Source organism: Thamnophis elegans, chromosome 2 (assembly GCF_009769535.1).
Source record: "Thamnophis elegans isolate rThaEle1 chromosome 2, rThaEle1.pri, whole genome shotgun sequence".
NCBI classification, from domain to species: domain Eukaryota; kingdom Metazoa; phylum Chordata; class Lepidosauria; order Squamata; family Colubridae; genus Thamnophis; species Thamnophis elegans.
Genome location: NC_045542.1, coordinates 133,100,872 through 133,127,657, shown reverse-complemented (window position 1 = coordinate 133,127,657; position 26,786 = coordinate 133,100,872). Strand labels below are relative to the sequence as shown.

At 39.3% G+C, this 26,786-nt stretch overlaps 2 protein-coding genes across 5 annotated transcripts in view; one reads left to right on the top strand and one right to left on the bottom strand.

The window, feature by feature from the left end:
* Nucleotides 1-6,953, bottom strand: part of UBA3 (ubiquitin like modifier activating enzyme 3) — a 21,280-nt gene extending 14,327 nt beyond the window's left edge. The window contains exons 1-4 of one of the 3 annotated variants that reach the window (XM_032210485.1): nt 6,841-6,953; nt 6,582-6,650; nt 2,791-2,911; nt 1,515-1,595 (exon numbers count right to left, since the gene is read on the bottom strand). In XM_032210485.1, the coding sequence (XP_032066376.1) occupies nt 1,515-1,595; nt 2,791-2,911; nt 6,582-6,650; nt 6,841-6,860 (291 nt within the window). In that variant the 5' untranslated portion in view covers nt 6,861-6,953. Of the gene's footprint in view, nt 1-1,514; nt 1,596-2,790; nt 2,935-6,581; nt 6,651-6,840 lie in introns of all 3 variants that reach the window. The other 2 variants (XM_032210486.1, XM_032210487.1) reach the window with 2 other exon arrangements.
* Nucleotides 6,909-26,786, top strand: ARL6IP5 (ADP ribosylation factor like GTPase 6 interacting protein 5). Of its 2 annotated transcripts, none has more exons than XM_032210489.1 (4): nt 6,909-6,975; nt 10,670-10,899; nt 23,143-23,360; nt 25,363-26,786. In XM_032210489.1, exons 2-4 carry the CDS (start codon nt 10,724-10,726, stop codon nt 25,533-25,535), a joined length of 567 nt encoding a protein of 188 aa, XP_032066380.1. In that variant the 5' UTR covers nt 6,909-6,975; nt 10,670-10,723; the 3' UTR covers nt 25,536-26,786. The 2 variants fall into 2 exon arrangements, with proteins under 2 accessions (XP_032066380.1, XP_032066379.1); XM_032210488.1 differs by having other exon boundaries at nt 6,927-7,012.

Below are 26,786 nucleotides of genomic sequence, written 5' to 3'. Positions count from 1 at the left end.
CCTCCATAAGGGTATGCATGGCCATTTTGTTGAAGAAGGTGAGGCTTCGGGAGGCAAAAAATGCTGTATTCAGTGTATGTCACACCCAGATTTTCAGCCTCTTTTTTTTTTAGGAAAAAAGGTTTGTCTTAAACTCTGAACAATACTGTAGTTGAACATAGGGTGCTCAACATCATATACTCCTGTGTTCTGGATCTGCATAGGTAGTCTTTGGTTAATGATCACTCATTCAGCAACAATTTGAAATTATGGCTCAACTGCAATCCTGCAGACATGTAATAGCAATTTGGATGTTTGGCAACCAGCTCACACCCTCAGCCTGCACTCTCTAGCATAGCATATAGCAGCCTCCAGCTCATCCTCCCACACCTGAGAGAAATCACCTCTGTCTGCTGAGCTATGCTTGCACCACAGCAGCTACGTATCTACTTATTAGCCTGTTTGTGAGACACCCAGAACTTGCAACTTCCTGCTAGCTCCCCCATTGACCCTGCTTGTGATGGGAATGGGAATGGTTGGGATTGATGTTGCCCTTTATGGCCACATCAGTTGGGGATGGAAATTCTGATTTCAATTACCATCATTAAGTGACAACTAATAACCTCCGGGTGGTTTTTAAGGACTGCCCCACAGAGAGTACACTGCAGTAATCCAGACAAGAGTGACTATGAGCAACGATTCCCATCAAGGAAATGAAGAAATTAGCATAGAAGATGGATTTGTGCAAAGGCCCCCTAACCATTCTTGTCACTTGGTCATCAAACAGAAGCTGTGAATCTAGAAGAGGTGCCATCCCATTCAAAATCAAAGATGACAAATCACCAGGCCTTTTGTGGGAGGGGAGTGGCAAAAACCCAAAGCTAATCCATCTTGCCAGGGTTGACTCAAACTAAATTCCTTCCCATTCTGATACTGGCACCTTCCAACACTTGGTCAGCACGACAATAGCATCACCTGTCCAGCCAGGATGGAGATATATAACTGGGTAACTTTCATGACAACTTATTTTTCAGTTGTGTCCTCTTACCTGAATTAACTAATATGAAAGTCTGTCAGTTAATAACACAAACAAATGTCCTTCTTTTGTCCATACAAAATTGCATTTCATTTTATTCCCAACCAATATGACCAACTTGACCTGTAAGTCTACAGGTAGTTTTTAAATTTTTCATCTAGCCTTCATCGCAGCTAAGGTAATCTAGTTCTTCCTTGTAAGTTCTTTCTTACAAATGAATGCTTGTTACTATTTTGTAAAAGTTGCCAATATTTTAAATATACTGGGTGAACCTCTGAAAAAAAACATGCTTATATTTTTGTTTTATAGGGTTACATAAATTTCTGCACGCTATTCGCAGTAACCTTATTGCCTGAACACTCTTATATTTTATGTATATACACATCAAACCACATGGTGTGATCCACTCAGCGTTAAGTCAAGGGGAAACCAGGCAAAATGAATTATCATAATAAATAAGTGAATAGGGTAAAAAGTAAAAAGATTTTTTAAAAATTACCAGATTTTTCAGGAGTTCACATCCTAATCCTCCAGCTCCAATTACTAGAACTTTACATGTATTTAAGAGAAAATCAAGAGGCTGTAAAGAACCAAAACAAGCAATTTATTAAAAGTAAAACATAATACTTTCACCAAAATGATTGCATTAAACAATACCAAAAAAGCCAAAACTTGTACAATACAATCAGAATTTGCATTCTGGAAGTATAGAATTACTACAGAAAATCATGCACTGATGCTTCTATATGCAATAAATATTTAAGCAGAATGCAAAGAATCTAATGACAATACAACTGTCAATGGATTTAACATCAAACTGCATATCTCTGAATTAATTGGTATAATGTATACAATGACACTCTCATTATGATTTCTTTAAATGCAGCCCTTGGTGGGCAAAGCAGCATCTTTTAATGTATGTGCACAAATGCATGTGTCAAATTTTTCAACTTTCAAATATTAGGGGTGCTCAAAAATTGTGATATGCCTTGGGTATGGTAAAGATATTTTAGTTACTTTAATATAATTTAGATATGCTTGATAACTACATAAATATCACAACTTTTTAATATTTTGTTTGTTTCATAGGCACAGACATGCTTTTATATATTCAGCAGTGAATCCCACTGACATAAGCATGAATTCTTCTCAGACTATATTCTTTAAATTGTATGTGCATTCATTAATCAGGGTTTGGAACAGCATTAACAAATATTCTCAGATTTATTTTAATCAATATCAAAATGATCAGATACAGAGAAAAGTCTCAAGGACCAGAAACATTCAAAAAGTGAGCATACACGGCATGAGGTGGTTGGGAGAACGAAACACACAATCCCACAGCAATCTATTTTTCCTTAAACCAGAAGGGCAAAGGCTCAAGGTTAAATCCATTCAATTTATCCATCTTCCTATAGTTAAATATGTGCTTAAATATCTTGAGTGTATAAAAATTCAAGATTTTTAAGAACTACACTTATAAACTGGTAATATATATGACAAAACTGAAATAAGCAATTCAATTACTCTTTTCAACACAACTTCTGTATTCATAGTTTTTTCTTCCCCACCCAGTGTCCCAAGAATTTATTCTTAAAGATTTTCGGTACTAAACATGATTTTTTACATATTACATTTTGCAAAACTATTAGAAAAGTAATAGGTTCATTTTTAGAAGTTAGCAGATTTGCTTATCTTTCATTAATGAGTAACAAACAGAAGCATTCACAATAGTTTGCAACACAATACTTGTATTTAAAAGAACCGTTTCTCACTTGAGTGCCTGGCTCGAAATCAGGGTGTGTGAATGGTCCAGATCGCTCGAGGAACTTCTTGACATGGTTCCAGCGACCTTCCCAGTCTCCATTGTCCCCACACCCACCATCAACAGCCATTCTGCACAGAACATAGAAATTCAGCTGCAAAAAAAGGTATGAAAACAAGCACAAATAGACAAAAAACACAATCCCTCCAAGCTTAGTGTTTCCCTTTGCCCTGCTGAAATATGTTTATCACTGTACAAGTCATAATGACCTAGGTATTATCAGTTTCATTGGATAATATTAAGAAAATAAAGTACATAGCTATAGAAAAAATGATTGTGTTGATTATGGCCAATTAACATATACCTGTTTATTGTAGATTTACTAAAAAAAATCCTGTTAAAATTAAATTAAGTATTAAGTTATGTACTCTTAAAAACTGAATTTCTGGTTGGCTTTCTAGAGTACATATGAAAAAGAATTTTAAAAAGCAAAAATCTACTTACTCAGATTTTGTTTACAAAAAAAATCAATTAAGCTTGGGGCATTTGACATAGATGCATATAGGCCATCTAATCCAAAAGATTGATTGTTTGAATAATTCATTTTCAAATCTGATAAATAATCCAAATACTTTTTAAATACCTAATTTAAATAAATTAAAATTTAGACATGTATTCTAAAAAAAATCAATTACATTGCTATTATGTGTTTACTTTTTAATTATGCTTCACTGCAGAGTAATTTGTGAAAGTTTTCATTTGGATCAATTAAAAGGTGGGATATAAATCAAACAAATAGTGGTCTTTGATAATGTTAAAAATTAACTTGAAAGTGTAGTTGCTGGGAACTAATGTTCTTAATACAGGTTGGCAGAAGGTATGGAAACATTCCAAATTTAACATGTTCTAAGTTCATAAAAATCTATTTCCAACTTACTATCAATCAAAAAAATATAGATTCTATGATGAGTTATTCTGATTATTCTGAAACATTCCAAGCTCAAAAGGGTTCCATATAAGCATTCCAAAATAATTTTGCTTTAAGTTCCATATTAGAGATATTGGTTGGAAATGTTTCTCCTTCACTTAAATTTAATAGCTTTGAAATCATGTTGTTCTTCCCAATTTGAACTTGGGTAATCAAGAGATAGAGTTACATGAGAAACTATTTTCCTGCTTTTTGATTTTCCACATTTTTGACATTTAATGTTAACAGAATTTCATATTTCTTAATAAACAAATTAAAGTAAAATTAGATGCTTGCTTCATTTATTTCTTAATATTATCCAGTATGGATATGTGCTGATGTAAAAAAAGGAATAACCTCTTAGATTCAATAATCTGCTGTACAATTAAGAAATGGAAACCAAATGGTTCCTGTAATTCAGTATTTCTCAACCATGGCGACTTTAAGTCCTGTGGACTTCAACTCCCAGAATTCTGGGAGTTGAAGTCCAGAATTCTGGGAGTTGAAGACTTAAAGTTGCCAAGGTTGAGAAACACTGCTGTAATTGGTTACCAGTGTCTTACATTGTCAACTTAGGAATTTTATGAGGATTGTCATTTCAGGTCCTGCTACATAACTTTAGTACAAATAGCCCTCATTTAGGAATCACAATTGGGACAGGCAGTGTTGTCATTACGCAAAATGGTCACTAAATGGGAAATCACCTGATCCTGACTGTGGTTTCCTTCTACCCACTCCCCCGCCCTTTGGAATCATCATCCTGATTATCCTGCAGTGATTGTCATTAAAAAAGGGAAATAACATTAGTATTTACATGGTGATAGTGGTAGATTACAACACAGTAAGCAGTTACAGAATGAGATACACACATCAAAAAGAATGTGCTAGTTCCAGCTGTTTGCCTAGTACAGGTGCAGCTGCCAGCCCCCCCCCCCCGCCCCCCCCGCAAATAAAGACCTTTAGTATGAAACAGATTAGGATCTTGTCCATGTCAATCAGCAGAGAGGAGGGTTCTAATCGGTTAAGATCACAGAGCTAAGCTTGTTAACTTGCAGTTAGCACTTATTAAGGAAGTGCTGCAAGAAAAGCAGCTCAGGCAGATTGTTTTTTAGAAAACCTTTCTAGGGGAAAGCAAAGAATAGGACAGGCACAGTACAACATATACTGCCTAATGGTGAACAGTCATCAAAAGACACTACAAAAGTCATGAATACAGGCATTGGTAGCCAAGTTATTATTTCATCACTCTTGTAACTGCAAACAGTCACTCTCCAGGGTAGTCACTAAATAAGGTATACCTGTAGATGACATTTTTGGTAACAGTCACTGACTAAGAAATAAAACATTTCAGAAAATCCAAAAGGGGGTAAACACTTTCTCACAGAACTGTAATCTCCTAAAGAAGAACCAAAGGGGATCCACATTTGTGATTAACAGATACCAGTTCTTTTCATGATAAATATAGTTTAATTCAGCCCTTGCCACAATCTTATTACAATTTTAATTTCTTCAATTTGACAGTAATGTGTCTTGGACGTGACATTACTCCTGCATTGAAACAATTGCACTTGTTTACAAAGCCTAATGCAGCAATAACCCAAATTTTCTACTCCTTATGAGAATAGGCAGAAATACATCAGGCATCATTTCCAAGTTCTTATGCAGAAATATTTGACAATAATTCTACAAAGTGGCCTATACTGATGGAACAAACCTCTGCCCACATTAAAGATGAATGAATTCTGCCCTTTTTCACAAACATTCATTGGAGATGTATTTGTCTTCAGTTGCTGATTTGTTTTAATAACAATTGTTATTCTATTTTTTACCTGTGTAACTTCTCCCTAATTGTTGGGATTGGATAACACACACGTTTCTTTTTTTTTTTAGAAAACCTAATTATATTAGTGAATACAGGTAGTCCTTGACTTAATATAGTTCACTTAGAGACCGTTCAAAGTTACAACGGCACTGAAGTGACATGACCATTTTTTCACACATATGACAGTTGCAGCATCCCCATGTCATGTGATTTACATTTGGATGCTTGACAATTAACTCACACATATGAAGGCTGCAATGTCCCGGGGTCAGATGATCCACCTTTTGCAACCCTTCCAACAAGCAAAGTTCATGGGGAAACCAGATTCACTTAACCACCGTATTACAGGGATTCGCTTTAACAAACATGGCAAGAAAAGTTGCAAAATGGGGTGGGGGCAGGGGCAAAATCTCATTTAACAAAGGTCTCGCTCAGAAACATCAATTCTTGGCTTCAATTGTAATTGTAAGCCGAGGACTACCTTTCTAAGATCACCCCATAATTCTCTCCCTCTCCTTTTCTACTCTGCTTACCTTGAAACACAAAAACTAGCTGCACACAAACATTCAGAGAGAGACATTAGAGAGAGACATCGAGAGAGATTAGATAGGATAGAGAGAGAGAGAGAGCTAGATATAGATGAGAGAGGGAGAGAGGGAGGGAGGGAGAGACAGACAGACAGACAGTCAGAGAGAGAGAGAGAGAGAGACAGACAGACAGACAGACAGAGACAGTATTTCTATAGGTTTAGGATCCTCCACCACCAAACCCCCCACCTTCTCATTCCTCCTGCCATGAACAGCATTGCTGTTGCTATTGCCCCGGCCTTTTCAGTGCAGTAGGCGCTAGTCCCACGTGCTCTGCGAAACAGCCCGGGCGGTGGTGATGGTGGTAAGGCAAACCGGGCTCCTGCATCCCTTCCGAATAATCCCCCCACCCCGCGTCCCCACCCCCGCCCTCCTCCTCGCCTCTTCCTTCCTCCTCCTCCTCCTCAGCCCTCCCCCGCACTGACCCCATCTCTCTCTGCCTCTCTCCCGCTAGCCGCCGCTGCCGCTCCTCTAGCCTCCTTCTTTTCTTCTCCCTATAACGAGAGAGAATAAAAGAAGGGTCAGTCACCGACCGGGTCAGGCTCATAGTCTCGCTCCCCCCCGCGGGGTGGGGGGCAGAGGCGAAAAGGGGGGGCTCCCCGCCACCATCCCGGAGCCTGTTCCAGGCAGCGACGGCGGGGAGGGATTAAGGAAGGGAAAACAAGCAGGCGCGGTGGTACTTACGGCTCTTCACCATCCGCCATAGCAGCCCCCCACCTTTTTTTTCTTTTCTCTCTTCCCACAATGCACCACGACAGGAAGTGCCTTGCCGGACACGTGCTGAAGCCATAGAGTACTTGTTTTGCCGGCGGGGTCTTGGTAAGAGCTTTGTTGTTGCTGGGGTCTCCGAGCGGACGTAAGTAAAAGAGTTAAAAGGGGAAGGTTACTGACGCCACCTCCGGTTGTCAGGTGGCAGGTCTTGAGAAGCAAGCAATTACATCAATCGTGCTGTACTGCGGGCCTGGCTTCTGAATGAGAATTTATATTAAAGAAGTGTATCAAGAAATGCTAGGCGTTGTCTTTCTGTGCGATTAAGGCTGGGTTCTCCTCGCCTGCAAATCGGAACCGGACGTGTTGAGTTGGTGTCTTAAAGACCAGAATGACAATTGTTAAGTGTTAAGTTCCTAAAGGGACGAAATACCAATTCAGGGCGCCGGCAGAGCGCGCCACCTAAGGGATATCTCTGGGAGTGACAGCCAGGAAAAAAAATGACCTAATACTGCAACAAAACCAGTAGGGATGGAATTACGATTCTCAAGTAAGGCATTACACATCAAAAGACGAAGTTGCTCTTTTTTGTTTTTAAAGACAACAAGCTGAAGATGAGCGTCTTTGAAAAGGGCTTCTAGATCGAAGCTTAAGTTTTGTCTGTTCAGTAAAAGTGATTCCTACCCTTTAACCTTACTAGCAGTGGTGTATAATGGGTTGGCTGACAATCAGCCAACAGATTACATCCAGTCTAGGCAGGGATGCTTTATATATATATAAAAGTGAAATGCCACTCATGCATCATCACAAAATCTCCAGAACCATAAAGCCTACAAAATTGAAATTTGGCATGTAAGTTCCTCTTGGCTTCAAGGTGCTCGCTAAGAAAGGATTCAACCATGATATCATTAGTATTTCTTATATTATTATTAACACGCTCTGATGCTAAGGAGTTAGACATTCTGCTTCCCCACTCCACCTGAAAGGGAGAGGCGGTAACACAGGAGAGGCTTCTGTGGGGCAAGCCTGAGGGAGAGGAGAGGCAACTACTCATTAATGTTCAAGCTTTAACTGTCAATTTATCAAGCCCATTCACATAGTTCTGTAGTGAAGCACAGGTAACTAACCGACTAGTTACTGAATAAAAAGTTTTATTCCTAGTTCAGTCTGTTTCAGAAGGGTTATTTTCTGCGGATTCAAAACACAGGACCCAAAGCAAATAAGGCTCACTGCAGTATTTATTAATGGTGCACACTGGAGGAATTCCTTCCAGAGAATAGTGGAAGGCCTGCAAATGAAAGAATGCACTTGTATTTATACATTTCAGAAAAGAGCGGAAAGTGATAGTCATACATATTTATAATAAAAGGTCATGACAGCATAAATATTCAAACCTCAAGTTACTTCCCCACCCTTCTACTGTCATTATCTTCAAGAAAGAACTGTCTAAATGAGAAAGAAACAAATTATGTTGCTACAGAAATTTTGATAAGATTTACTGAGAATCCAGGCACTTCAAGGTTGCCTTTTTAGATGCCAATTAGTACACATTACTTGTATGTTTTTAGTTTACTAACGTGCTCCAAGCTCCTCTAAGAATTTGTTTTCTGACAATTCACCCTGAAATATCAATTCCATAGATTGGTCCCTGGATTTTCACAGATTATTAGTAACAAGAGGTGTTTTTATATATTTACATTCAGTGCATTAGTTGGAATTGCTGCTGAGTCATTCTTTACTAGCAATTATATTGGGATTAGCCATTGTGTCCTGAGGCAAGCTACCCTTGAAGAGGGTTTGTTGGGGCAAAATGTTGCAATATTAATTGGCGTATGCTACTGGAGTAAAACTAATCAGTTTGTAATTGAAAAGATTCTTCGTCAACAAGGCCCCTCCTGTACTGAAAAGTCTTCACATGTGGTCAATTGATTTTTAGACCCCAAACTCACCCTTCTCCTACAAACCGACTCAGATCTGCAGGAGAAACTATTCCATTTTTCTCACTTATTAGTGAGAAATTACTATTATGGATTATAGATTCTGCCCCTTTGGAACAGTTGATTGATATGTAATTTCTGTAATTGCATCTTTAAAACTGACATAACCATTTCAAAGGAATAGTTGTTTCTCCGACGTTGCACTTTTCCAAAACTTCTAGTAAAACGTTTACTAGATTGTTAAAGGCTTGAGAGGAACTGTGAAATCAGTATTCAGAGCAAGAAAATTATGCTATATGCCTCTGCAATCTTATTTGAGAGAAAGATATATTGAATACCACAGTCTACAGGTAGTCCTCAACTTAAGACCACAATTGAGCACCAAATTTCTATTGCTAAGCAAGACAGTTATTAAATGAGTTTTGCTCCATTTTCCTTTCTTACCACATTGTTAAGTAAATCACTGCAGTTGTTACTAACTTTAGTAGTATGGTTAAGTGAATCTGGCTTCCTCATTGACTATTATCAGAAGATTGCAAAAGAGCATGACGCTGCAGCCATCATAAATACATGCCAGTTGCCAAGTGTGCAAATTTTGATCATGTGACAATGCTGCTAAAAGAAGTCATTAAATGAATTGTTGTAAATCAAGGACAAGATAAGCTAGTCAAGATACAACATGATCAAAGAAGGTATTAGATACTGTTATAATCAGGTCAAGAACAATGTCGAAATAGTTTCCAGGTGGATTTCAGCCTAACTTTTTAAAAAGAATTATAAGGCTAACATTGACTTTATCCACTCCATTATCATCCAGCTGGTGGGTGGTTATGTCATTAATAGGGCAAACATTTCATTGGCTCAGAGGTGGACAAATGAGAGTTTATTCCAGTTGAGCTGGGGGCCAAGGGAAAAATTGTACAACAGATCCAAGCATTCATTACATATAAATTACACCTGCTGCGTATAAATCTTTGCCTTGAAAAGGAAGGACAATATGCAAGGATGAAAGAGTAAATGAGAGCTCTAGGGTGCACTGTTGGTATAAACTAGATATTTTTTATTGTGCCTTTATTATTTATAAATAACTCAAGGGAGCAAAGATACCTAATACTCCTCCCTCCTATTTTCCCTCAACAGGGACATTAGGCTGAGAGAGATTGATCCAAAGTCACCCAGCTGGTTTTTTTTATGCCTGAAGTAGAATTAGAACTCATCTCCTCATTCTGAGGTTTAACCTTAACCACTAATTTAAATTTTCTTCTAAACCTTACTTCAGTCACTTTTGCTAATTATCACTTTTTTTGACACGTTATAACTTTTGTTTATCCTAAAAGAAAATAGCACGGTGGATATGTATGAAATACACTTCCTGTATATTATAATTATGTTTAACTCACAAGTATAATGCACCTTGGACTTTTTTTAAAAAAAGTATGTTTAAATTCATTTCAGACCTTACATACATTTCATCTAGATGTTCCTCCATGCTTGCAAGGTCTTCTTGAGCTGAATTCTGACCCTACTCTTCTTCACTCAAGTGCTTATGGGATCACATCTTGAAACACTAAAGCCAAGTCAATTATTCTGCCTTACGGTAAAATGTTTTCAAGGAGAGGGGAAAAAATATTGGGAGTCGCTTTAGGAAAAGAAACAGAACGTTCCTAGGTATCTTCGAAAAGCACATCAGGAAGGAAGAGGAGGAGTTTTATTTTAAAAAAAAACCCTTCCACCAATTGTGTGTGTGTGTGTGAGAGAGAGAGATATAATTTTGCAGGCAAGGCAACCATAAATGCAAGGCTGGTGAATTTGGCCAGCCCATCGCTCTTAACCCAGTATTGCTGACGTCTCGCTGCCGCCTCTTGTAGCGCTGCTGCTGCCGCCGCCGCTCCTGCCGCAGAAAGCCGAATGGGAGAGTCACTATGGACGTGCAAGTCGCGCCGCTGAGATCGTGGGACGATTTCATCCCGGGCCACGACCGCTTCGCCGTGCCGGATTTCAAAGACATCTCCAAATGGAACAACCGGGTGGTCAGCAACCTCCTCTATTACCAGACCAATTACCTCGTGGTGGCTGCCGCGGTGTTTTCCATCGTGGGGTAAGCGCGTCTCGGAGGATGAGTGGCGTGGACCCCCCCGGGAATTGCTTTGTCCCCCTAAGGCTAAGCAGGGCGACAGCGAAGTTTAAGCTCCAGAAATCTCTCTCTCGCCCCCCCCCTTGCAGAAAGATCGCCGTGGGGATGGGGAAAAACGAGGGTATCTCTTGCAATGGGATTGCGTTTAGGCTGCCATTCTGATGTGGGAAGCAGCCCTATGGAATAATAAGGCTTCCTGTTAAGGAGAGCCTCGAACCATCTTCCCCACCTGGAGCTCCGCGGCCCCGTTGCAGTGACAAGGCCTACCTTCCCCGTTTTAAGATGGAGGGAATGTAATGTATACGCAGCTGTTTGTCCTCAACGTGCGTTTCCTCAAGTTAACGAGGCTTGATGGTAAAGCAGCGAGTGGGATGCCTTTAACAACAGACAGTTGGGCATATTTGAGAATCTTGGATGTAAATCTCAGGATAAATATTTAGATATACAGTAAAGGCAGTCCGGTTTGCTTTCATTTTATGTAAAAAAGAAGCTATTTCTGCTTTATGTAATAAACTGCAAGAGATGCAGCTCCAGGGGAAAAATAGATTTAAAATTCCATTTTAAGGGTTGCCACATAAGGTTTTTGGATTGCAGGCTTTCTAAGGTGTGGTTTGAGGTGGAGCAAGTAAACATTGTTTCTCTTTGGAGGCCATTGATGACGTATGTTGTGACTAATAGTATATATTTTGGGCATCAATGGCTTTTAAAGGGATTATCAAAAATCCTTTTGTTTAAAATGGGTGTCTCTCTTTTTAAATGCAGCTGTATCTTTAAAACAGTGTTTTGTCTCTGCAGTGCTCATGGGAGCAATAAAAATAAAATCACTACCGTTCTACTTTGTGTCTAGAGTATGTTTAGTCTTTCAAGTAGCCTTATTGATCAGTGCTACTTGAAAAAGTAAATGATGTGTCACTGTTTAAATAATTCAGCATTTCAAAAGCATTTCTCAGTTAATAACTATGGCGGCCTGACCTTTTGAAAAGATACAACTCTCCTTTATACATGAACACAATTTCTTCTGGATATGAAAAAAATATGAAACATGAAAATGCATTTAGTGCTACCATTCCATAAATAAAATGCAGCTAGATAATACGTATTTGGTATACCCAATGAAGTTTGTCGGGTAATATTTTTGTCTTCATGGAACATGCATTTGCAGGTAATCCTTGACTTACGACCAATTGAGCCCAAAAGCAAGAGAGTTAAGTGAATTTTTTGCCCTTTATGATTTTTCTTGTTATAGTTAAGTGATTCACTGCAATTGTTAAGTGAATCTGGCTTCCCCATTGACTTTGTCAGAAGGTTACAAAAGTTGAGCACATGACCCCCTGGACACCGCAACCATCATAAATTCAAGCCACTTGCCAAGAATCCAAATTATGACCATAGTCATAGTTGTAAGTGTGAAAAATATATTTATAAAATTTATTGGCTGCCCATCTTACCATTTGGTAACTCTGGGAAGTTTACAGTTACATGTAAACTAACACATAAAAAGTAAAAAAAAAAATTAAAAATGGTTGCAAGTCACTTTTTTTAGTGTCGCTGTGATTCCGAACTGTTGCTAAACAAATAGTTGTAAGTCAAGCACTATCTGTACTTCAAAGTATTGCTTAAAACTATTGTATGCTAATATATAAAATATATTCTATGTGACATAATATTTTATATATCAACATACAATAGTCTATAATTAACATGTTATATAATGGAAGGTGCACCTGTGGGAGTGGGGGGAGGGGTTAGCAACACAGGGCTTTCCCAGAGAGATGCCCACGTTGAGAGACTCCACTGTCCCAAGCTGGATGAGGGAGGGGAAAGAGGCTTAAGATAGCAGCACCCTAGAATCTCTTGGTATATTTAGTAGGTTAGAAGATTATAGCTTTAGTTTGGCAAGATTCTGTCCATTAGGTGTAATTAAAGGATTGGATTCAATTGGATTTCCCTGTCTTGTCTCAGGCTTGGGCCTGGCAAGTTAACAGTAAAATATTGTATAGATATTGTAATAGATCATGATTTTGATTTCAAACTCTTTTTTTTCAACCTTAAATAATATAAAAGTAGCATATTCATAAGATCGCCAATATTTTCTTCATGCTCTGTGCTGTTTTGGGGGCAATTAGATATATTCTAAGTCCCTTCATTCATTTGGATAGGGTACAATGGGTGTATACCAGAAAATGAGAATCCATTACTTTTAATATGAGGCAAACTAATGGTTATATTGCTGTTCATTTAAAGTGACTGGAGTCTAATGTTGCGACTTGTGTGTGTTCTTTTTAATCTCCTATGTCACTTTATATCTTCTTTTCTAAAATTGAATTGATGTTCTCTACAGCATATATGATCCACAGTGCTGCTTTATAATGCCCCCATCTCAGACAATGTTGGTTTGTTTTTTTTAAGCAATTATATCACAACTATCTGCTCTCACGTTTTTAACAATTCACAGAAACAAAGAGTGCCTTTGAATATTTCAGTTGATGGGCAAGAGGCTATATGAGAATTTTTCATGCATCATGTTTCTAACCACCCATAATTTTACAAGTCACCACCTTCAGGATCGTCTTCTCCAAATAGAATTTGATTTGAAGAGGGTGCTAGGAGTTCCTACCCGTTGAGAAATTAGAGGGGTTGGGTACCCAGAAAATGACATTCACAATGGCAGCCCCCTCTAGGGTTAGTCTCCCCCCCCCCCATTTATCCTTTCATTTGAAGACTTTCTTTTCTGCAGGGCTTCCTCAGAGTGGTTTTGGATTCTTAAGATATTGCAGATATCCATATTTGAAAGAACCCTTCCGGCAGTTGTTGATAACTTATATTATTATGAGGGTTTCTACAGCCAAAATACTGTGTTTATCATTTTTTATTTTCTAAATATAAATATGGGGTCTAGCAGGAACCTAGAGGCATTCTGATCCACAAAAGCGATACTAGATTTAAGTTTGTAGCTTGACACTTTCGCTGTGGGTGAGCAGGAAGCCAGTGGGCTCCAGAGGAAGGTGCCTGCATTGCATTTTTGTGGTTCACATAACCACATTCTGCTTGCTGCTTGCTATATGTAGGTTGGAGTGTCAAAATGCATTGAAGAATGTTTTCTATTTCCTGTACAACAGATGTTAGAAAATAATCTGGTATCAGCTGGTTCATTTGCTTGTTAATTCAGATATTCGTTGCATATTTGTTGCTGATTTCGTGGTGCCATCAGCTTACTTTTGATGCAACATTTTCCACCTAGGAAAAATATTATTTCTGAGCAGGAGCACAGAGCATCCGTTCAGTTGACTATTTATACTGGATGCTTTCCTCTCCTGGCTACTCCTGCCATCACTATATATAACAAAGGCAGGGAATAAATAAACAAACAAACCTGTTCCTTAGTAGAGAGAACTAACGTTCTTCTCAACTCTCTGGTTGGAACATCGTCTGAATAACATCAACCTCAGATTACCAGAGTACTACTAAGTTACTCCATATCCGCAAAGAAATTTGTACTGGCTGATAACTTTCAATAAATATCTCTTAACAAGAACTATATTTAGGAGGGGATCATATGACTAACCTTGCTTCTGATAACATCTATGTATGTAATGACTATAGCTTGGAGGACTTCAGATGATATCAAGCCTGATGGATTACTTATCTTCAGTAAGATGGTATCAATACTGAATGCCTGCTGTTAGAGAAGAAACTATTCTGTAGTGGCTTAACAATCTTTAAAAATAACAATGCATACAGACTCACTGATTCAACTGTTGCTCTTGCAAGACCAGATAATTGTAGGAAGCATACAGGGGGAGGTCTGATAAGTGCTACACTGCTTCTTTTCTCAGTTTCAGAATGTACTAGCAATTTAAGTTTGAGGCAGAAAGTTTCCAGCCAGTCCCACGGTTTACAATATTTATTCATTTATTTGGTTATTTATTCTATGAGATTTATCGTCATCCATTTAGTTGCGTCCAACCCTCGGCCACTCCATGGATCAGCACTCTCCATGCCCCTCTGTCTTGCTTCAGATCTGCCATGGTCATCTCAGTGTCATCTGTCCTAGCAGGGGTGTCAAATTCGATTTCATTGAGGGCCACATAAGGGTTGTGTTTGACCTCGGGGCGGCTGGGGTGGGCATGGCCAGCTCGAAGTTGTGGCCTTCCCTAGCTCCGTTTTCACTGGCAGAGGGCTGCAGGAGGACGTCGCAGCTGAAAATGGAGTTCAGGAGGGCCTCCTACAACCCTCTTCCAAGCTCCATTTTCACTGGCAGAGGCACTGCAGGCCATTCCTTTGTTGTTTCCAGTGCAGCCCCATGGGCCAGATCTAAGCACCCCGCTGGCTGAATCTGGCCATGGGCCTTGAGTTTGACACCCATGTTTTATAGTGTCCATCCAGCTGGTACTAGGATGGCTCCCTTCTCTTTTTTTCTGCTGATCATTCCCAGCATGATTGACTCTGCAAATGAGTCTATGTTTAGCGATCTTGGCTTCAAGTGATATTTTTGTTGAGGTTCGGTCTAGGACTTCTTTGTTTTTGTGGTTTTTGCAGTCCATGCATAATAGTCACCTCCAAAGCACCACAGTTCAAAGGCATCTACCCTTCTCCTATCTACCTTTTTCAGGCCTTGGTTTCGCAACACAAGTAGCAATTGGAAAAATTATTGTGTTAACTAATCTGAGTTTGGTTCTGAGATTGATGTCTTCACTCTTCCAGACGTTATTCACGAAAGATATTGCAGTTCTTCCAAGTGTTTTACATCTTCTGATCTCAGGGCTGCCGTCATCACTTTGGTCAATTTTAGAGCCCAGCAAAATGATTGCAGTTTACTTTGTTTCCTAGTTATTCAGTAAATGTTGAAAGTAATATGCCATTCAAATATTCATCCATTTTTGCTAAGTGCAATATAATTTTAATTTATGACTTGTTTGTAATGTTTTCACATCATTTGGTAAGGTACCTTTATGCTTTTAAACAACTTTCCATTTGAGGCAAGAAAGATGAACAACCTTCTCATAAATGCTTTATTAGCGCCCCCCCCCCCCAATATTGTGATTTAGAAGTTTCAAAAATTAAATTCCTGATGACATTTCAATTTCTGTTGACACATATCTTTAATGCTGTCTCGGAAACTTAATAAATGGTTTTTATTCCATTTATTAAATCTGGAGATTTCCATGTTCAGTTTTACAATATTGGATTATGATCTGCATATATAGATGGTGCCACTTCTACATCAATATTAGTCAACCATGAATCTGAATTCCAACTCATATACCGTATTTATCGGCGTATAACACGCACCGGCGTATAACACGCACCCCCCATTTTAACACAAAAATTTGAGTAAAAATTTTTTTCATTAAAAATAAATGACTTGGAAGCTCGGAACTTAATGTTGGATTAAAATTTATAACATTAGAACATGAATTATAACATTAACTCCTCTTAAAAGGCAAATATGAAATGAAAAAACACCTCTTTGAGCAAAAAAACTTAATCAGAATCACTGCTTTTTGGAAAACCAAAAACCTCTTCCTCATCTTCACTCTCTCCCTCTTTTTTCCCTTCCTTCCCCCTTCCTCTTGCCTATCAACTTCATCCTCTTTGTCTTTCTGCTCTTTCCCTCTCTTCCCCTTTTCTTCCTACCTCCTTCCTTCTCCCTCCCTTCTTCTTTTTCTTCCTTTCTTCTTCCATCTTCCTCCTTCTCCTTCCATTCTTTCTCCTTCCATCCATCTTTTCTCCTTCCATCTTCTCCCCCCCTCCCTTCTTCTTTTCCTCCCCCCTCCCTCCTTCCTTCCTCTCCTTCCCTTTCTCACACACAGGAAGGGGAGGGGGGCTATCTAGTCGCTTTCACAGCATAATTTCTTTATCTAACTTTTAATATATTGGATTCAGGAATAAAATTTGTGAGTAGTAAATATACTCTTTGTTTATTATTATTTTTTGGATATGTGGAGATATAATGTCATATAGCTTGGGACAATGCGAAGAAAGTTTTAAATAATTCTATTTGGTAAAACTGATTTACTCAGAAGACTGTGTAGGAAAAAATATCCACCTGGTTCAGTTCCAAGCTGAGAGAAAGGCACTGGAGACAAATGCAGGGTGGAGGCTGATTGGAAAGAGTGTCCATTTATGGTGCAGCTGACAAAATGAAGTTGAGAGTGAGAGTTTTTATACCTCCTTTGGGCTGTGCACTTGAACATCCTGTTCCTGTGCAAAAACATGTATATTCTATTGACTGTTGTCAGACTCCCATGGAGCCATGTAAGGGTTATGTAGGGGTCATAGCTGGCTCTATAGGCAAAGTACAAATCCTAAATGTTTGTCTGAACTAAGTTTGGTTGATGTTTCTGAGGGTGATGCTGTGGAGGCAATTCCTATTGTGGCTAATCCTACCTATGTTCAGACCTTGCTGCAGGGTATTTCAAAATGTCCTGTCTTGAATGGATTTCTGCCTGCAGTATTTGCTTTGCCTATGAATAGAGCTACCTAGATACTTGGCGTCTTTCAATAAGCTCTTTATCTCTTAAGTGCTGACATCTGCTGACGGCTAAAGAAAGGTGGGGGCTACTTTCTATCTCCAAGAGCATGTATCTCCATTTCTCCCTTTAGGGAAATTTAATATTCCACCTTTTTAATATTCCTCAAAATATTTCTGGGGTGTGTGTGTGGCTTCCCATAACAGAATAAAATACATTTGCATCCCAATTTTTAAAATATCATATTTAGGAGTTGGAAATGGTTTATAACCCTTATTGGCCTTCTTAATCACTTCTTAATAAAAATTAGAATTTCTAAATTACGATTCAAATCTGTGATTACAATGAAATTGTACATCCACATTGTAATACGTGCTGCCAACTCAGCTATTGAGCACCAGAAGCTGACCGCGCAAAGGAAAAGTCTACTCTGTTAGTGAAATGACTAATAGCAATTTTGAATCATTGAGTCATATTGTGATGATTTGAAATTACAGGAATTAAAACCTACACATCTCTCCTCTGTAGTTGTGCTGGTTTGGGATAGTGAGAATTGGGAGTTATTGTCTGGCACATCTAGAGGGATCTGATTGCGGAAAAACTGATTTAATCACTATTTTTAAAGATTTTAAACTAGCTCTATAGCAGTGGTCTCCAACCTTGGCAACTTTAAGACTTAAGTCCACAGGTCTTAAAGTTGCCAAGGTTGGAGACCACTGCTCTATAGGATCCTTGAAAATCTGAGTTGTTTGTATGACCTTGGTGCTCCTCCTTAATTGGTTCTGGGAAGCTCAGTGCCAAAATGTATGAGAACCAAACAATTTTTCTCATAGGGAATAATGTAGTGAGTCACAAGGCAGCTGATACTAACAAATTGTAGCTTGTGTGTTGAGTACCAAACGGACTATGAGTAACAGGACAATGCATCAAAATGTGTTACGTACTAAATCCAATGAGCTTCAAAGCAGTTGAGTACCAAGGTACCACTATATACCATTTAAAGTACATCTATTAACAATTTGGATTGTACTCAGAAAGTTCTATGACTTTTCTCCGAAACAGAGAAGAGAGGGCAGTCATGCAGTCTTGAAACAAGTTGCAGTTGTTTTAAAAACAAATTCACACACATACATGCTCCAAACCACCTTCTCAGAAAGGAATTCAAAAGGCTGCATAGCCATAATAGATGGGGAAATAAAATGATGAAATAAATTTCTGTGGCGATAGTTCTGAGAACAACTCCTGGAATTGTTTACTTCGAACCATTTCAAAAACAAGATTCCATATGGTCACACACTAGATCAGTCTACAAACATAGATGCAGTTAAATATTCTGAATGGCTAATCTTGGGACATGCCAATCAGTTATCATTAAGAGGGTATTTGTTGTTACAATTTTTTTTTTAAAAAAATCTAATCTTGGTTATGTTGTTTTATTCAGATGACATCACTAACTCTAATGTTGGAATCGATAACAGATCCCATATAAGAGACCTAAATAGCACTTTGAATTGCCCGTGTGTACAATTCTATCTTATTGTGGTTTCTATTTCCATTCACTGTCTCTGAAAAACTAGAACGTTGAATGTTAACTCACTGCAGGGAAACATATGGCAACCTAGTAAACCTTTCCTGATCTCTTTCTGCCAAATCTTCTAAGGTTGCCAGCTGTCTGCGGTTGTTATGATTACTGCTTTAAATGTGCTTGTTAGATAAGCTCCCTGTTGGGAGAGCAAGTACATTCAGAGAAGTGTTGTTAGAGTTGTGTTGGAGAACACACAAACCAGCATACAGAGACACTGCAGTTTAAATAGGCTTTTACTTTCGTGGAAATAGAGGTATCAGAGTCCATCAAACAGTCCAAGTCATACACAGATAAGACAGTCAGTCATCAATGTCTTTCAGTTAAGGGATAATCCAAATAACATAATCCATAAACATACAAACAGTCCGTCACTCAAAGTTTGCTAGCAGTTGCAAAACTTACAATAGGTCACAGCATTTTCTAACAGCCAGCTTCCAAAATACTCAGATCAGATCAGCCCAGCATCTAACAAACAGAGAGCTAACAGTCATTCTGGCTCCCTCTTATGGCCGATTGAGGAAAACAGCAACCAATCACATTTTATAGTATGATTTAAAATAGCATTGTTACATGATTTATATATTGCCAACCCAACCGTTAGATTATATTCCTAACAGTGCTGAATCTTTCTAGGCAGGAAGTAATCCTTGCCTAAGAGAATGCATTATTTTAAATGAAGCAGCCGGAGAGAAGAAATCATGGTGCTTTTATTTTATTTATTCAATTCACATACTAATCACACTATCAAGCATCTCTAGGCAGTTTACAATGTCACGAAATAATGAGAATATTTTTTTTTTTAAAGCATTAAAAGTGAAAGCTTTTCCTGCCTTATAGTTGTTTACTCGCGCTCCGATCAGGGATCGGTCAGAGTCACACCTGGTCTTCCTCTTCTGGTACTCCAGGCATTGTTTCTGCTGCTTCCTCTTCCGAGGATTTGCAGTAGAGTAATGTATACCCTGAGACTGTCACATTGAAAGACAATCCGCAACCTGTCAGAATATTGAAAAACATCCTAAGCAACATTTGGAGGTGTTTCGGATCCATCAGGTGCCTCATGGGGGCTGCTCTATGTGGTGTCCTAAGTAGCAGTTAATTTTGCTTAGGCCAGAAGTGACCTAACCATGCGTGACAATATGATGCTCTCTGTGACAAATGTGAGTTTTAATATACAACCACCTTCATGTGTCAGACCAGAGTTTCTAGCAGCTGTAAAATGATTGGTCAGTGCTCGGTCAATGCTTCCATGAAATAATCCTCTAAAGTTGATTCATCTGAGAGATGGTGACTCCTCTGGCATAGCAAGGTCAAAATTTACTGTTTCCAAAATGTTGTAGCTCAGGTGTAATGTGGAAGCGAAATACCACAATGTAATTTAATATTAATTGAGTTAAATTCCTTGCTCTGCATCCTGCTAGAAATGTGATGCTTGTACTGCATTAGTTTGTGACTCAACAAACTAACAGCAGCTCATCAATCAAGGCTTCTAGGTGGAGGTATTTATTTAGCATATGCCGTGCAGTGTCAGGGAAATCTACACATGCTAGACACTGTGCAACTGGAAAGCCTAAATTGCTAATTCATTCTGTTCTGCGCTTCCGTGCCTATCCTTGGTGCACAATAGGGGCGAGTTCGCTTACACCAGCGAACTAGCAGCATTCGCGTTGCTGGCTCTTCTAGGTTCCTCCACCTGTCTCTCCTTGCTTCAGCTTGTGTCACGATGGCTCATGTCCAGCCAGCTCAAGTGCTGGATTCTGCTCTCTACTCACACAAACGCAGCTGGGTTTTTCACACTGAAGTAGTACCCATTTATCTACTTGCAATATTGCATGCTTTTGAATTGCTGGGTGGGTAGGAGCCATGGAAAGTGCAGTGGGAGCTTGGCGCACCTCGAAGAGCTGGTCTCGAATGGCTGGAGTGCAGACCATTTCTGGCGGGCAGTTTCAGCATCATTAAGCTGCTGTGCCACCACATCCCCTAGGTCAGGAGTGTCAAACTCGATTTCATGGAGGGCCGCATCAGGGTTGTGTTTGATCTTGGGGGCCTGGGGTGGGTATGACCATGGTGGGAGTGGCCAGCTCGATGTCACTCGTGTCGGTGGTGCCCTTGGGGGGCTCAGTGCTCTGCCAGCGAAAACAGGCTCCCAAGCTCCATTTTCAGCTGCGACTGCCTCCCGCAACCCTCTGCCAGCCAAAATGGAGTTCAGGAGGGCCGCGTGCAGCCCTCGCAAACTCTGTTTTCACTGGCAGAGATACCACGGGCCAGGACTTCACGTTCCCAGGGCTGCCCTGCGGGCCAGATCGAAGCACCCCGCAGGCCAAATCTGTCTCCTAGGCCTTGAGTTTGACACCCCTGCTTGAACACGTGGATTAGGCTCTGGACAGCATCAGAAAGATAGCTTTGCATTGTGTTCAACTAATCCTCGACTGAGTCTTGGCCTAATATTTCTGAGCTAACTTTTAAACTAAGTTGTTGCAGTATTTTTGGGGGTACTATATGCAGCATACAAGGCTTACTTTTTCAGAGTGACATTCCTTATGAAATAAATACACAGCAGTGATTTCTGCCTGGAGTTAACTGTTCAGTTTTTCCAGGCAGAATGTCCAAAAGCGTTTTTCCCTTCTTCTCTAAATATAGCTGTGGCTGACCAGAAGTGACTCAGAGATTGACGAGAGACTGCTAATAGTACAACCCTCTGGATTTCAAATGAGCGACAACAACAGGTGGTCAACAACTGTTGTGAAGGAAAGGTGCCTGACACTTGCTAACTCCAGCCGTATCTTTGGCAATCCAATATTTTGACAATGAATCTTAAACGAACTGAATCCTATTGGATGTTTATGAGAGTGGACGCTAGTGGACGTGTCATAGGCAGGCAGTGTTTCAGAATTAGCTTTGGACAGGACAGCAATAATGGTTCATTCACAAGCTAGGCAGTTTAGGACAGGACTTGTTTCTTTGCCCAGAACATAGCTGGAAACCCAAATATACTTCATAGTACAACATTATTATGGATGCTTCGTCATGACCCTAGTCAAAAGTCCAGTGGTCTGTTCTTCCATGTCGTCTTGTAAGAGTTACCTTTGGTTTATTATCTTCTTTGACTAAACAAATATAGATCATGATGTTATTTTCCAAAACGTTTCCAATAGTTTAGCTGCAACCAGTGGTCCAACTGTAGTTTCCTTTGATGCAGATAAGGAAGGTGAAATTTGTGGATCTAACGCAGTCTTTAAATGTCTGCCATACTGGCTAGAGATGATGGGATGTCATCTGGCATTTCTGGAGCATGTTTTAGAGAAAATTGAATAAATACTTGAATTAGATACACGCGCGCACACACACACAGTGTCATATAAATGAAGACAACAGTTCAAGAGAATTGGTGTATATATATTTCATTGTTAATCATTCACTAACTGTACTTCTCTGCCATTTGGAGTTTAAATACCAGTAGTTACTTCCTGAGCTATTTTAGTTGTTTGGGATGGAAATAACTTTAAAACCATCTTACTTATTTGAATCCTATTGCGGTGTTTGTATTCTGCGGTTCAACTTAATTTTAATTATTTTTCAAACTTGTATTCCATCTGACTCCCAGTGACTGAGCAGCTTTCAACAATCTGCATTAACAGAGGGATTAGGTTGCATTAAGAGAGCGATAGAATCAAAATCACGTGAAGTTTTAATACCACTTTATAAAGCCTTGGTAAGACCATACTTGGAATACTGCATCCAGTTTTGGTCACCATGATGTAAAAAAGATGTGGAGACTCTAGAAAGGGTGCAGAGAAGAACAACAAAGATGATTAGAGGGTTTGAGGATAAAACATATAAAGAACAGTTGCAGGAACTGGGTATGTCTGGTTTAATGAAAAGAAAGACTAGGGGTGACATGATACCAGTGTTCCAATATCTCAGGGGCTGCCACAAAGAAGAAGGAGTCAAGCTATTCTCCAGAGCACTTGAGGGCAAAACAAGAAGCAATGGATGGAAACTAATCAACTTGCAGGCGGTTATACAGCTCAGAGACAGAGAGCTTGAAGCCAAGAGGCTCAGTGGCTCTGATTGGGTGCAAAGAAACTGGCTTGTCCTGTTGTGCCATTCTCACCTCCTCGTCCCTGTTCACCATTGTCCGTATCTTTGCAGATTCCTGAATCCCCTGAAAATGCTGCTTGGCATCCTCGTGGTGATCCTGGTCTTCACAGCATTCGTCTTTGCATCCCACAAAAAAGACTTCATTTGCAAGTTTAAGAAGCACTACCCTGCGGCCTTTGTCATAGCAATTATGTTACTGAGCTACATCCTGATATCCTTTTTCGGAGGCGTCATGGTGTTTCTGTTTGGAATCACGTTTCCTTTGTTCTGTGAGTTTTTCTTACATTGTCCATAGCCAATCATAAAGCTGAATGTCAGTTCCTTCTGCAACTGCTTTCATTTCTCTCCGTAAAACATTAGGTGTCAAGAAACATTTCTCATTAACTGCAAATAGACAGAGACATCAATAGATGCTTTTACTGGTGATATCCAGGTGCAGGGATTTTTAATTACAGTCCAGATGGCAGGGTATCAGTTTTAACTGTGAAGCCTGCTGCCACATTTAGCAATATTTCCTTTTGTTAGCCACCAAGAGTTTGGGGGCTAGATTGGTGGCTGTATGAATTGGATTAATAAAGCCATAAATATCTGACTGGCTGTTCATTTAGATTCAAGATCACGTGAAGTGTTAATACCATGCTTTGGAATACTGCATCTAGTTTTGGTCACTGTGATGTAACAAAGGAGTGAGACTCTCGAAAGAGCACAGACAAGATCAACAAAGATGATTAGGGGACTAGAAGCTAAAACATATGAAGAACGGTTGTCTAGTTTAATGAAAAGAAGGACTAGTGGTGACATGATAGCTGTGTTCCAATATCTCAGGAGTTGCCATAAAGAAGAGGGAGTTAGGCTATTCTCCAAAGAACTGAGGGTAGAAGCAATGGGTGGAAACTAATCAAGGAGAGAAGCAACTTAGAACAAAGGAGAAATTTCCTGACAGAACAATTAATCAGAGGAACAACTTGCCTCCAGAGGTTGTGAATGCTCCAACACTGGATGTTTTAAAGAAGATGTTGGATAACCATTTGTCTGAAGTAGTATAGGGTTTCCTGCCTAAGCAAGGGGTTGGACTAGAAGACCTCCAAAGTCCCTTCCAACTGTTATTCTATTCTATTCTAACTAATATTACATTAATTGGACTAGGCAAATTTGCAGAACTCCATCAACAGCAGAACAAAAAATTAATACTCTCTTCAATTCAGAATCAAGGATCTGAAAAATATAAACGTTACGTTGAGTGTATGCATGATCAGATTTTGCTCCCAAATGGATTTTGTTTTTCTCAGTGGCTAGCCAAAAATGTTGCTAATGGGAAAAGATTTACTTATAATTCATAATTTTCAACTTGAACAAGAGGCTTTTGATTCTGTTACTGTTGACCCAGGATGAGGGTTCTCTCACAAGCATATAATTATTCCTTATGAATTCATTGAATGATGTGGTTTACATATCCTGTTAAGCTATGATATTGAAACCATTAATATGCAATAAATCACAGTTTGGTTCAGTCAATGCACTAAGCCAGTGTTTCTCAACCTTGGCGGCTTGAAGATATGCGGACTTCAACTCCAAGTTCAGAAATTAAAGTCCAGTGTCTTCAAGCCATCAAGGCTGAGAAACACTGCAGCAAAACATAAACTTTAGTTCACAAGTTTCAGTGGCTGGGTTCATACCGTGTTTCCCCGAAAATAAGACCGGGTCTTATTTTCTTTTGACCCCCGAAATAAGCACTTAGCCTTATTTTCAGGGAGGTCTTATTATTTTTGAGGTGCAGGAGGCAGCGAGGGTAGTCTCCTCATAGCTGCTGCTGTATTGCAATATTTTCAGGGAGGGCTTATTTTGGGGGGAGGGCTTATTTTAGCACATGCGCTCAAAAGCCCGATTGGGTTTATTATCTGGGGCGGTCTTATTTTCAGGGAAACAGGGTGCAATCTGTTAAGAATGCCAAACCAAATCAAGCATTTTAGGACAATTCTGAAATTCAATTTTAAAAAAGTTACTAGTTTCACAGATCATACACCAAATGCAGCTAATGGTATTTATTTTTTTGACTTGAATGCATCTTTATGGCTTATAAATCAGGGTTTATAGCTTAGACTATTGCGGTTTAGTTGACCAATTATGTTTTTTTTTTTAAATGACAACAGCTTTAACACAGAATGCCAATAGAACAGTTTGGTTGGTTGCCACTGTAGCAGTCTCAACTCTTTTTTGCCAGTTATCTAAGTGAAGAATACCCGTGGCTTACTGTTGCTTTTCTTTCCCTAGTGATGTTTCTTCATGCATCCTTCAGGCTTCGAAATTTAAAGAACAAGATGGAGAACAAGATAGAAAGCATTGGCCTGAAGAAGACTCCCATGGGCATTATCCTGGATCTCCTTGAACAACAGGAGGAGACCATTTCCAAACTAGCCGATTACCTGGCTAAGGCAAAGGATTAATTAAACATGCAGCGTGCATTGGGGAGTTTGTTCATTTTGTCCAAGATCATTTCGCAGTCTGTAAGCCGAAGTCGATACAGACTGCAAGAGTAAAGTATGGCAAAATAAAACACCCCAACCCGTCCGGGTTTCCTCTGCACAGGGTGGTAGTATCCCATTTATAACCTGTCAAAGTGTCTGAGATACAAATACATTAGGTAATTTACGACAGGGGTCTCCAACCTTGGCAACTTTAAGCCTGGTGGACTTCAACTCCCAGAATTCCCCAGCCAGCTTCTGGGAGTTGAAGTCCGCCAGGCTTAAAGTTGCCAAAGCTGGAGACCCCTGATTTACGGCACTCACTAGTGTTGAATGGTAGACTTAACTTCTTTCAGATTCTTTTATCTCTTATGTTAAGTATTTTGCAAACTGCATATTTGGTGCCCATTCTAAATGCACAGTATTCTTTGTTACCTTCAAGCAACATAGCCGTGTGCTACTGCACATATCTGAACGACTGTTTTTGAGTGCAAAAATAAATCTTAATTTATGTACATCCTTATGCACCTTTTGAGTGGGATGTGGTTTCCCTATGGAGAAATAGAGACCTGCAAATAGAAGTATGACATGCCCATTTTGTTGTGGGATATTTGAATCTGTCTCCCATCTAGCAGCTGAATCCTTTTCCTCCCCTGCATGAGTTGCAAGCTTGCACAGATAACATCTAGTCAATAACATTCCTTCTTTGTATTTTCTGTATGCATATGAAGAACTTGTTAGGGGCAGATTTTGTAACAGGGGGAACATGATTTTCTGTGCATGCCCACAAACAGGTATTATACATGCTTTAGTTACAATATTTAGTAATCAGATCAGGCTTGAGATCTGCCATTACATAGAATTATGAATCTTATTGAGTGTATGACTGGAAAACCAATTCTTAGTGTTTGTTAATATCTCACAATGACACTTTTGTGCAAGAACAATAAATATGTAAAATACCACAAATGTCTTCCTTTTCTTTTTCTGTTCCACTTACATGCAGAATTATTTATGCTACAAATAGCAAGTTAGAAGAGAAACTCATCCAATTACCTGTTTGTGAGACTGATATTAGCTAATGTTAGCTCTGTAACTCCCTATCCCTAGCTCTTCCTTCTGGAACTGGAACTAAAATTGTAACATTTTATTTATTACATGCGGACTGTAAAGTTACTTGTAAAATACAGCAAATTATTTGGTGGAGAATATGTACGTGTGTTCCAGCATTAA

Coding starts and splice junctions, on each gene's coding strand:
- ARL6IP5 (XM_032210489.1), top strand. CDS start 10,724: ATGGACGTGCAAGTCGCGCCGCTGAGATCGTGGGACGATTTCATCCCG. Junction 10,900..23,142: donor GCGGTGTTTTCCATCGTGGG/GTAAGCGCGTCT, acceptor GTATCTTTGCAG/ATTCCTGAATCCCCTGAAAA. Junction 23,361..25,362: donor AATCACGTTTCCTTTGTTCT/GTGAGTTTTTCT, acceptor TTCTTTCCCTAG/TGATGTTTCTTCATGCATCC.